Source organism: Takifugu rubripes, chromosome 9, assembly GCF_901000725.2.
Source record: "Takifugu rubripes chromosome 9, fTakRub1.2, whole genome shotgun sequence".
Taxonomy (NCBI): domain Eukaryota; kingdom Metazoa; phylum Chordata; class Actinopteri; order Tetraodontiformes; family Tetraodontidae; genus Takifugu; species Takifugu rubripes.
In genome coordinates, this window is record NC_042293.1 from 9,240,712 (window position 1) to 9,252,760 (window position 12,049).

Here is a 12,049-nt window from a genome sequence, read left to right on the forward strand (position 1 = left end):
CTCCTAGGAGGTCGTGGCTGACCCGTTAATGTTCACATTAATGTACAGCATGTTTTAAAACACAGATATGTTCTAGAATGGACACATTATTACAATAAAATGAAGTTTCTGACTATTGGATGAGATTATTGGGCCATACAGTCACTGATTTGGCCATTTTGTTCTGCAGCTTCCTGGTGGTGTACGCAATTTCTTTCCAGAAGCAGCCCATCAGTTACAGCCTAGTGATCAATCCCAGCAGCCTTTTCAGCATCCGATCGGAGACGGGGGAGATCAGCCTGACCAGGACGCTGGATTATGAGAGTGACCAGCGGCGGTACCTGCTGATGGTGCGAGCCAGCGAGGACTCGAGCAGCCTCAGCGCTGCAGCCGAGGTCGGTTTAAAGACAGCGTCACACCCGCAACAAGCATTAATTACACATTTGTACTGTATCTTTAGGACAAGACTCTCAATATTTTAAAATTATTTCTTTAAAGTCAAACACAGTCTGCATCTTAATTGAGAATTTGAAAATTAAACTGGAAAAACGGCAGGCAGGCGCTGAAACACACCCGAGGGAAGACAAGAACAGACAGGAAGTAAAGATATCACTACCTGAACTCAGTAAAGAGAAACTAATTAAACACACAAATTAACAGAAAACTTCTGGAAAACCCAATATAAAAACAAGTGAGACTGACCGCAGCTCCAGGCGGTGCTGTGGTGACCACAGCTGACTTCAAGAAGATGATTCCTAGTGCAGAATACACAAAGAAGCTGCAATTTTATGGATGGACTAAGACATCAATAGGATGTAACCGAGGACTGAATAAGCCAAGAATTCATATGAAAAGAGACCAGGCCCCCAAGAAACATAGGCTTTTACTTACGGAGCTGAATGGAAGTGCAAAACAACATCTTTTTTGCTGACATTTGCTCCATTGCGTATTCCCATTGGCCATCCCCAAAGCTGTCAGACTGACCAGCTTTCACCACTGTTGAAGTACGTGTGGCTCGCTCGGGCTGACAGAGTCTGAATTAACAGCACTGATCTGATTTCAGTGCTGACTATAACAGACATCCCTTCTTTATAATGGGCAGAGGGGAGTGGAAAAGGCCTGAAAAGTTAACAAGGACGACTTCTCACCTCTCCTTTCTGTGCTCCACTTTGCAGAAGTGAGAATGATCATAAGTTAAATAAAGATCCGCCGAGTCTGAGGCAGCCGAGAACTTCAAAATCTGAAAGTGAATATCTCGTAATGAAGTATTCATGAACTCAGAATTTAAATAAATGATTCAAAGATTTTTGTTGCACAATTATCACGTCTGACACTGAATTCTTACCACAGACTTATACTGTAGAAGGTAAAATCGCTCTTTGCTCAGCTGTGTGTTGCAGAGAAGGAGGTAGGAACCTATCCCAGCTATTTCAGGACTATTACTCAGCTGTCACTTCACACTTTACACACAGCGGTGACAGAGAGCGTGCAGGGCGGAGGGCGGCTCAGGGCCATTGTTGAAAAACACACATTCTCATGAAATGTTCTATTTCCGACACGAGGCAAAGACGTGTGGGACAATATTAAAAAATGAGAAGGTACAACTGAGGTCAGATTCATGTCACGGAATGGACAATGTATGGTTTTGAGGGTTAATCAAGCGAAACTGATTTTGTCCCCATGTTTGGCTCTTTCCTCCACCATCACAGGTTCAGGTATTGATCACAGATGAGAACGATTGTGTCCCAGAATTCCTCCAGTCCATCTACAGCGTGGACGGCGTTCCCGAGACGGTGACGACAGCCACGTCCCTTCTGCAGGGTGAGATGATGACACCCAAAGCCAAAAGGAAAGAAGAAACCTCAAACAAAACCACTTTTTCATTACCATTATTGATAATGAATTTGCAACCAGAAAAAAGCATAAAACTTATTGTTCCAAATTATTAATATGTGTTTCAGAATGACGGGTGTCTAAATGGTGTCTGTTAAATTCACAAGCACTCCGCGTTAACAAAAAAAAAAAACCAAGTGAATCAAGGCCAAAATAATTGTGTTCAGGCTTGAGTTTCTGTGGAATGTTGCAGCACCTGAGGGATTTCTGAACCCCACGGGTGACTACACGATAGATTGTTTGTTGTGAATCTCTTGCTGGGTGATTGAGCCGGATTCCCTTGTGAGAAAAATGGAACAAATGTAATCTGAAAACATGGGGTTACGCAGCCCGGAGTGGCACCGACTGTTGGCACAGCGTAATCAAGGGCAAGAGAAAATGGCAGCCGATGCAATCAAACGTAGCACCAGAGGACGGGAGAGAAAAGTAAACTCGGTTCTGTTTTGACAAATAAAGAATCGGCAGAGTCACGTTTAAAAGGGAGGCGAGAGACAAGGTCAGCTGATGAGGAAGTTTCTTATTTATCCAACGCAGAGAGAATGGCCCGGCAAATATTCGACTTCAGAAACCTCGGATAACCCAAAATCTATTAAAAAGAGACGGAAAAAGATTCTGTTTCTTAATTTGCCCGGCTACATAACTCATTAAAGAAATGTCAGGGAGTAAAGGCATCTATTGTGTGAAGTTACCATTACCCCATCAGCTCTGATACCGGCGAGTAACAAAAGCTGCAACTCTATCATCTGAGGTCAGCCGCAGAAAAGATTTAAATTGCCTGGCGGGTAAAATGACGCAGCGCTGGTGGCAGCAAGGTTGAAAGGAACAGCGACTGTGTTGGAGCTGATAGAAAATTGGCCAGTTTGAAAAAGTGTTTTTGAAACCTTTTAAAAATAAAACTGCAAATAAACGAAGGATGGAGGTGCACAGGCTTTAAAACATCGAACTGACCAAAAACAAATAATTATGCGAGTATAATGAAGCAGCCAGCCTGCAGAGAAGTACGAAGCAGACAGTTAGCTTAGCCAAAGCTACCTAAACTCATAACTGCGGAGTTTTCTATAACTTTTTCTTTTTTTTCTCCACATATTTATATTTATATATAAATCAGGTCATTTCAAAGCAATCTTCTTCCTGGGGTCCTCTCGGGTTCTGCTCGCTCATTTCTTACAAATGATTGCTGCTCCTGGTGGGGCCCAAACCAGTTTATTTGCTGGTAATTGTGGCTGTCAGAACCTATGATCTATTACATGTTAGCAAGGCCATAAACAGATAATGATCTACACAAATGACAACATATTCATCAACTCTTGGCTCCTTTTCAGCCAACTGTAAATTGATGGTGATGATGTCTCAACCCCCCCCACCCCACCACCCCCTACAGTGTTGGCAACGGACTGTGACTCTGGGTCAAACGCTGAGCTCACATATTACACCCTGAGCCCGGACTTCAGCATCTCACCACATGGGACCATCTTCCCCGCGGGCCGCCTGGACTACGAAAGGCCCAACCATCTCTATGAGTTTGTGGTGATGGCAACAGATGGTGGGAACGAACCGCACTCTGGCACCACCACGGTTCGCGTGAGGATGGCAAACATCAACGACGAGGCCCCCGAGTTTTCCCAGCCTGTGTGAGTACTGTCGTTACCCACCCTTCAGATCTGCTGGCTTTTTTCTGCCATTGTTGTTGACAAAAGTGAGGCCAGATAACAGATATCAGTGGGTTTTTTGCAATTTTTTCTTTGTGTTGCTTTGTCCATGTAAACACCTTTCATCTACCACTGTTGCTGTAGTGAAAATGTTCAAGCTTTTTTTTTTAGCTGACAAGATTGTTGCATCACAGATACATATGTCATTACATCACATATCACAGATCTGCCTTTCTGTCAGTTGCACACCTCAATAATATTTGATAGCCAGAGTCCTGCCATGACATGACGTCAACGTGTATCAATACAGCCACAGTGAGTCCATGAAAAGGATGAAAATTTTTATCCGTCTGCAGTCAAGACAGTTGGATTGTGACTGTAGGTAGCTACGACAATGCCCGCTTACAAATCAGCTCATAAGCTTCAGGAAAGGCGCAAAACTTGTTGTTAAGTTGTCCTTTAATTGTTAAAGTGTTGCCTTGAAGGAGTTGCATTTCTCTGCACTTCTCTGCTCACATGGAAGTAAAATAGATGAAATGAGAAACAGGAATTTAAAGATTTCCGTGCCAGCACTTTCACAGAGGCACGCTGAGGTCACAGCATTATACAATCTGAAATTAAGCAATTGCACTGGATGTGGGAATCATATTTAGAGCCAAAAGACTAGAAGAGAGCCCGCAAGAGAGGAGGCGGATGCTTGGAATCCAAATGTAGTAAAGTGGGAAATGGAAAACGTGTACAAAGACATTGCGTTATGGGATTAATATTAATGTGTCACATTATCAACCCAGAGAGAATTCACCAGTGATTTTTCCTTTTGCTGGTTCACTTTCTATAGTGCATGTTTAAAAAAAATAACCTGACAGCACAAACAAATGGGATTAATACCAAAGCTGCCCTTTAGCCACGTTTCCAGCAGCAGCACGTCCAGCTCGGGGAGGAAACAACCTTAAATCACATTTAGACATATACATTTTCTGCAAAGCCCTCCTCCTTGTTTTGGCCACCAGGATGAGATTTCCCTGCTTCTATTGGCATTTCTCGGTAATGTTGAAGGTCAGCAAGTCTTTGCATGCCCAGAAAAACAGAAAGGTAATGACCGTCTTTCGCTCTGCTGATTAGGAAGCCTGCAACACAGCTAAGGACAGGACATGTTTGGAGGGGGGAAAAACGTCTAATTGACACTCACAGTGCACAACTGTGTGAGGTAATTGACACAGGCTATCCCTCTTGTGTGCGGCCATCTTACCATATGTGCAAAATTTATGCTCACTTTGATCTGCTCAGTTTTTCTCTTTTTTTTCTTTTTTTGTTCTTTTCAGCTTCTGTCAGCATCCACAGTCTTATTTCTTTGGAGGAAAAAGGATCTGAAAACTTAAGCACTTAAAGCTAAAATATGAACTAATGAGCCAGCAGATGTTATTACTATTCCTGTCAGTTTCAATAAGCTCTTCTGTTACATTCTATTAAGATTCTAATTGAATTCTCCTGCTAACCTGGATATCACATATACTAGCTGCGGTAACAGTTAAATTGCTTGAATATCAAAGTTTAGATTCTTTTTACATTCTGATATCTTGCATTATCTCCATTGTCCCTCCCTCCCCCCATCACCCTTTGCCCTTGGCACCAAACACACTCATGGACCACAGAATCCTGCAGCAGTCAAAAGTTACATCTTTGAGCTTCCAGTTTCTCTGTCAAGAAAGTATCAAATTGCTTAGCAGGCTGTTACATGACTAACACACACCATCGAAGAGGGTTCTTCTCTAGGGTGATCAGTGAAAAAAAGAAAAATGTGCTGGAAATTCACTATCAGCAGTTTCTTGGTGATAAAGTCAACTCTTCGGTGCTTTTGGGTGGTGACATTTTACCTCAAGTAAACATTAAGAAGCTAAAAATCATAGTGAACATGTTCATCATGCTAACACTGGTTTGTAAATCTTCTTCTACTACAGCTACTAAACCCAGAGCCTCTAAGAATGTAGCCTCTACTGCCCCCTAGTGAATGACTTATTTATGTTGGATGTGTGCATGACTTCCCTCTTCACAGCACGCTTTGAAAATATTACAATATAGTTTGATGATAACCATCACGAATAAATGAATACTATTATAGATATACTGGGACTGCCAGTGCACTGACCAGATTAGGACACTGATATTTGACTTGAGGAGAATAGAGGAAGAAGCAATCCTCAAATCTCCATCAAAACTGTGATTTTTTTTTTTTTTCGTTGCTGTTGTGTTTTTTTCAATATGGATACTCCTGAACTTTTGCGTTGCACTGTCTGAGCTTTATTTTAGGCTTTTCCATAAGGACTGGAGACTGACATATGGGTCCGATTTCGGTGTGTCCCTGACCGCCTTTTTTTGGGCAAAGATCTGTGTGGGTGGGCAGCAGCTGTCACTGCAGCTCCAACCGTATTTATTCCCCCCAACCAAGTCTGCTGGCTGTCATGTCAATCATGTTCAACGACCTTCACGAAAAGCTGCTGCATACCTTTGTTACGTTGTCAGGTGTGAGTTGCGGATGCAGACTGACAAAGATATCACTTAAGAGAAAATCACAAGCAAACATGGCTGCAGGCTGAGTAAGAGGAGAATGCAAAAACAGGCACAGCTAGACAGCGAGAGCCAGTCAGATAGGCAGATAAACAAACAAAAAAATAAATCGCACAAATACTCTTGCTAGAACGAAGCGATGTTTAGAATTTCCGTGGTTTTGCCAGGGAGTTTGCGTCTTATCACGGGCTTACCGAGTCGGAGATAGCTGCCATGACAACCGGGAGAGTCCCGCTGTAGCAGAGGAGTTGGAATAATTGAAACACAAGCTAACGTCGTGGTAAGACAGGTGGAAAAATGCAAACAAGTGGTGAACAGACAGCAATGCAGCAGTATCTTGTACTCATAGATGAGTGAGATGAAGGCAGATGCTTGAGGAAGAGAAGCAGCGGGAGTGTGTACCCACCAGTGATGGCCTCTGAGTCTGGTGACAGATTACAGGTCACTCATGTTGCCACAGAGACCGCCGCAGCTCGTGGAGATGAATCACCCATCAGCGTTCTTCTGTAAACCATCAATCACCTCTGACTCCTCGCCACAGACACCCCCCATCCTCCCGCACCCACCTCCACAGACTCGCAGAGTTACACATTAGAAGAGGATGCCGCAAAATATCTCGTAGCAGATGAGTTGTGCTGACGAATCAGCCCGAGAGGACGTGCCCCCCCCCGCCGCCATGTTCCATCCTGTTCCTCTACCAGCCTTCCTTTTCCTTCCCATTCTTTCCCGCCGTTCTCCTGCACATCATCTTGTGCGTCAGACTCTGCACCAGCATTATTTTTTGTCACCTTTTCCTCTTCCTCGACTGCTCTTTCCCCCATTTTTGATCTTCCTGTCCTCCAACGTCCACAGTCCATCACCACCCCCGGTCTCTGTGCCACCGCAGCGTATCAGTCTCTTTGGGCATCTCCCTGCCCTCCATCTCAGAGCGAGCAAATCATTGTTGACATTTTAAAAGGCCCTGCTGATTAAATGGCCCACTGTGGAGGCGCCATTTGTTCAGCGGCTTCAGCATCCCAGCAGACGTTATCATTTGTCTGCTGTTCAGGCAGCTGGGAGGACAGGTCAGCTCATGGTGACAAGCAAGCGTCACATCTATAAGTCTAATCAGGCTGCTGACGCTTTTGACCGCATTAACGATTTTGCCTCCGCCGTCTGTATGGATCGTCCATCTCGTAGGCTTGTTAAACTGAACTTTCTCTGCAGATACCGAACATTCGTCTCCGAGGACGCTGGTCCCAACACCCTCGTTGCCACAGTCCTTGCCAAGGACCCAGATGGAGATGGTATAATCTACTCCATCACAGCTGGGAACGAAGAGGGAAACTTCGTCATTGATAGCCAAAAAGGTAACTACTCGGGTTTGGATTTTGAGCTTGGGTAATAAGTTTTAGCGCCACATTTAGCAGTTTTTAAGAGCCCACAAAACAATGTTTGTTTTGTTTGTTTTTTCAGGAGTACAAAGAGGAATGCCATCCATGTTTTTCATTGCTTTCCAGTTGTGGTTACTGCACAGTTTATCTTTTTTATTTACCCCGTGATCCGAAACCAGGCAATCGCTGTGACATTTGTCACCCAACCCTTTCAATTCAATTTCACAACAACTGCTCTATCACGGCTCACAATCTTCAGGCTGCACTCTGTCAGCTCCACTTCCTTTTGTCCCATCTTTTTATATTCCTTCCACCCTCTCTGCGTATCCTAAGAGGGAGAAAACGCAGGTCTGTTATCCTCTAAGCCGGTGGGGGGTGTGGGGGTGGGGGTGGATAGTCACTTTGGACGCTCCCATTTAGCAGATCCGTGTTTATGAAGAGTGTTGGCTCATTTAATACCTTGGGTCACATTTGTAAACAAGGTTGACATTTAAGTGGGACAAATTACACCCCACACCCCACAGTTCACTTATTTTAATGTATGGGTGCAGAGCTCTCAACGTCATGCATTGTCATTAGGAGCCGGCGCGCTCCTCTCAGCTGCGAGCCGCTGGGACGCCAAGAAAATTGAAAGGAAGCATATTCCGGCACTGTGTCAGCATGCTGAGTTGTCTTTAATCAAGAGCACTGAAAGAGATGAACAGAAACACAAAAAAGGGGACAGAAAAGCCTCCTGATGCTCTCATTTCACTAAGGTTCCCTCACATCACAGGCCATTGGTTCATCTCCCAACCTCTGATGTTTTTTGGATCATTGTTATCAGGGAAGATGTTGATTCAGATGTGGCATGCTTTTATCACCGCTTTGATCTCCGCCGTTACGTGAACGCAGACAAAGGACCGGGGCAGGAATGCGTAATAGGCATCCGCTGAGCCCGGATCATTTCTAAACTGGTTTTGGTCCAGCTGGATATATTTGGAAGAGAAGATTAAATTCCTAAATCACTCCTCAATAATTAAAGAATCCACCATCCTTGTTTTTGTATTTTCTGTCTTTTCTCCATTTCTAGAAGGTCTCAGCATGCCGGTTGTCTTCTCTGTTTTTGATGGCCTATCTGTCTTCATCCAAGGCCGCGGTGGCAGTAACATTCTGCTTAATGACTAATGGAACGATAACGATGAGTGCGTTGGGAACGACCATCTCTTAGAACTTTTAATTTAACGGGCCTGCGCTCTTCGCAGGCTTGATTCGTCTCCGCTCCACTCCCCTGCCCAAGCTTCAAGGCCTGGAGTATGTCTTGAACGTAACAGCCACCGATGACAACGCGTCAGGAGGGCCACAGCCCCTGTTCTCCACCGCACGCGTCATAGTCGGCGTGGATGATGTCAACAACAACAAACCGGTATTCGAAGAGGTGAGGATCACTTATATTTATGCTAATTGATGAATTTGTTTGAGACAAATTTCAATACTTTGGCAATTTTCTGCAGTTACCATTATCATTTTAACATTTTTTTCATTAACTTGAGCCTTTGTCATTAGGTGTGTTGTTAGCATATGTGTGGAATCTATGCTAATAATTTGCTGCCTCCAATTACATGCTGTATTTTTCATACAGGATATTAATTTTTTTCAATGTCGTACTTGTTCTTGCTAGCTGAACCTCCGTGGAAAGATGTGCTACAAAAATGCCTGATATAAATAGAAAATATATTTGCATCTACCTGGCTGTCTTCCTTCTTTTCTCCTCCCAGGCTCTACATATTTGTCTTAGCATTCAAATTTGCACCGACCTTCATCTCTCTCCATTCTCCAGAGTTCTGATTAGTCTTTACACTTGCTCTATCTTTAGGCGCTGCGTTGGGATTTCAATTAATTTGTGGGGGGGAAAATTGCAGTATCATCGTAATGGACTGTACCTGCTTAATTGACTTCCTCCATAATTATAGAATGGCTGGAGCTTCAGTAAATATACCAGCGGGTGGGCTGAAGGACCTGGTCATGTTTACAGGAGTCAAACTATCTCACAACCATCTACACCAGCATGGTCTCCTGTTTGAAATTTTTTTTTTCAGCTAAATGTCTCTGTTTAACAAGACTTGTTATTGTACGTAATATTTTGTGATCACTTCTGATGCAACCTTTTTTTCGCATTTTAATGGGCTTTTGGTAGAGCAGCGAGCATTTATGATTTAAAAGTGAGGCTCCGGAGAACAGCTCTTTAACTGGGGCACATCTTCATTGGGGGAATGGTCGAATTTCTGGCAGAGACGTTCACTGCTGGCTGTTCAAAAGAAAATAATGGTTTTTTTTAGGTTTTTAAATTACTATTCTTATGGATGTGACAATATATCTGTGACTTTGATATGTTGTAGTGGCCTTCTAAATAATAAGTGTAGTTTTCTTTGATCCCTCTTTCCTTATTAATGAAATAGACTCACCATTCGGCCGCATGAGTGTAAATTATTCCTCATGTTTGTTTGTCTCCTTTTCCTCCGCATCTCAGTGCCAGCAATATTGTGAGCAGGCTCTGGTGCTTGAAAACCAGCCAACGGGGACTTTTGTGTTGCAAGTGCGCGCGGTGGATGCAGATGAGGGAGCCAACGGAAAAGTCAAATATGGCCTAATGCACAGAGACAGCGCCATGCCCGCCTTCAGGATTCACCCAGACACAGGTAGGGGCGGTCACGGACTGTCGAGGACTCGCCAGTAGACATTTTTACTGTAGACAGACAACTCTGCATTTTTAATAGCAGCTGAATTCTCGAACTGTCTACTATGGCTGGCAGCTAAGGAAAAAATCCCTGTTTTCAAATTGGGAAAGTCTTAATGCCCTTGAATCTGACCACAATTAGTGGGAATCAATATGTAAGGTTGGTGTGAAAAATCAGGTTTTTATCTAATAAACAAAGAGAAAATAAGTCTTACATGCTCTTTTCTTTCAAATTAAGACTTTTGAATTTTTTATGTTTACATTAGCACCGAAATAAGCAGCTTCGTCTCCTCAATCCGCCTGACATTCTGGGTAAAGAAACTCAAACCAGCCAAGAAAGATGTTTCACAGGTGGAAGTGGAGGCAATCTCGTAAAGTAAAATAAAAAAATAAATATAAACCCTTTGTGCAGTGTAACAGGCTATTTTGGAACAGTTGTGAGAGAGCTCCCGAGGCAACGGAGCAGGGACGGAAATAAATGCCCACATAATAAATAAGGCATACTGTAAAATTACCATTTCCAGATTACACAGGGCCTCCCCATGAAAGGATTTTTTAAAAAAAAAAGAAAATTAGCCATTTTTGTTAGCAGTAATGACTTTTAAGGGTTTATTCAAAGGCCGGAGCTCCACTTTAATGACCCCAGTCAGTGAAAAGTAAAGAGAAGTACTCACGGATGGATGGATGGGTGGATGGACAGACGGACGGACGGATGGACTGATGGATGGACTGATGGACGGATGTGTGCATTCATGAGTGCACTCCTGTCGTGTTCGCAGGAGCGATTGTGACAGCCCGGAGGTTCGACAGGGAGCGACAGAGAGAGTACTCGGTTACAGTAACGGCCACCGATTGGGCCGAGGAGCCGCTCATCGGCATCTGTCAGCTCACCGTCCAGATACTGGACCAGAATGATAACAGCCCCAAGTTTGAGAATCTGCGCTATGAATGTAAGTGATGGGGAAGAGCAATGTCCTGTCAGTTACAATGAAAGAGTGGAGGGGTACTTTTGGACATTGTTTTGACTTCACCTCAGTAATTTGCTTCAATGGAGGATGTTCGCGATTGTTACAGTGAAAAATATTAAAATGATATAATAGGAAAAATCTAAATAATTAAAAAACAGCCTTACAACTTGAGTGCACATGCATCATTTGTATTGCCTGCAGACTTCCTGAGAGAGGACACTTTGGTGGGTACAAGTTTCCTCCGCGTGGCAGCTCATGATGATGACTTCGGCACTAATGCGGCTATAACTTACTCCATGTCCCTGGACCAGCCTGAGTACCTGCGGGTCAACCCTGTCACTGGATGGGTCTACGTCAACCAGCCTATATCACAGGTGAGACAGTGGGCAGACAGTTATTACCAGCCTCTCTGTTAGCCACACATGGGCACACACACACCCAGACATGCTATATGACATGACTAGCCTGCGGGTCAGGAAAGTTAATGAGTTCTCCACCTTAAAATGCATCTTTTTGACACCATCAGCCAGAAGTGCAAGTTCTCCCAGAGGTGCCGAGTGAGATACAACGTGCTGAGAGACTAATTCAGGCTAAACAAATTAATTAAAATAAATTTTAACAAGCTTGCGGTTCCATTGGTGGGAGATGACACCCACAGTTCTGATCACAGCTCCACTGTTAAAGGATTTCCAACAGAAGGGCATGAAAATCATCACCGTCGCTATTGAAGAGTGGCTTCTGGTTTTAAGAAAAAACAATCAGGGTTTGATCTCATGTTTATTATACAGTCTTCCTTTTTGCATCATACTGTGAGCCACAGAGCCGCTGGAAGGCAGATACCAAATGAAAGTGAATTTTGTTTCAACGACCAATTTGAAAATGAATGCAGTGGCAGAAATGCTTTCTGAA

At 43.7% G+C, this 12,049-nt stretch overlaps 1 protein-coding gene and 1 long non-coding RNA gene across 2 annotated transcripts in view; one reads left to right on the forward strand and one right to left on the reverse strand.

The window, feature by feature from the left end:
- Nucleotides 1-12,049, forward strand: part of LOC101062914 (neural-cadherin-like) — a 71,825-nt gene that overhangs the window by 24,884 nt on the left and 34,892 nt on the right. The window contains exons 4-11 of the mRNA XM_029842167.1: nucleotides 170-374; nucleotides 1,689-1,800; nucleotides 3,254-3,503; nucleotides 7,293-7,435; nucleotides 8,701-8,873; nucleotides 9,966-10,134; nucleotides 10,952-11,122; nucleotides 11,342-11,514. Of these exons, the coding sequence (XP_029698027.1) occupies nucleotides 170-374; nucleotides 1,689-1,800; nucleotides 3,254-3,503; nucleotides 7,293-7,435; nucleotides 8,701-8,873; nucleotides 9,966-10,134; nucleotides 10,952-11,122; nucleotides 11,342-11,514 (1,396 nt within the window). The remainder of the gene's footprint in view (nucleotides 1-169; nucleotides 375-1,688; nucleotides 1,801-3,253; nucleotides 3,504-7,292; nucleotides 7,436-8,700; nucleotides 8,874-9,965; nucleotides 10,135-10,951; nucleotides 11,123-11,341; nucleotides 11,515-12,049) is intronic.
- On the reverse strand, nucleotides 227-1,049 carry LOC115251100 (uncharacterized). The gene is made up of 3 exons (XR_003889653.1): nucleotides 871-1,049; nucleotides 682-734; nucleotides 227-363 (listed from the first exon to the last, which is right to left on the reverse strand). It is a non-coding gene; the product is annotated as an uncharacterized lncRNA (long non-coding RNA).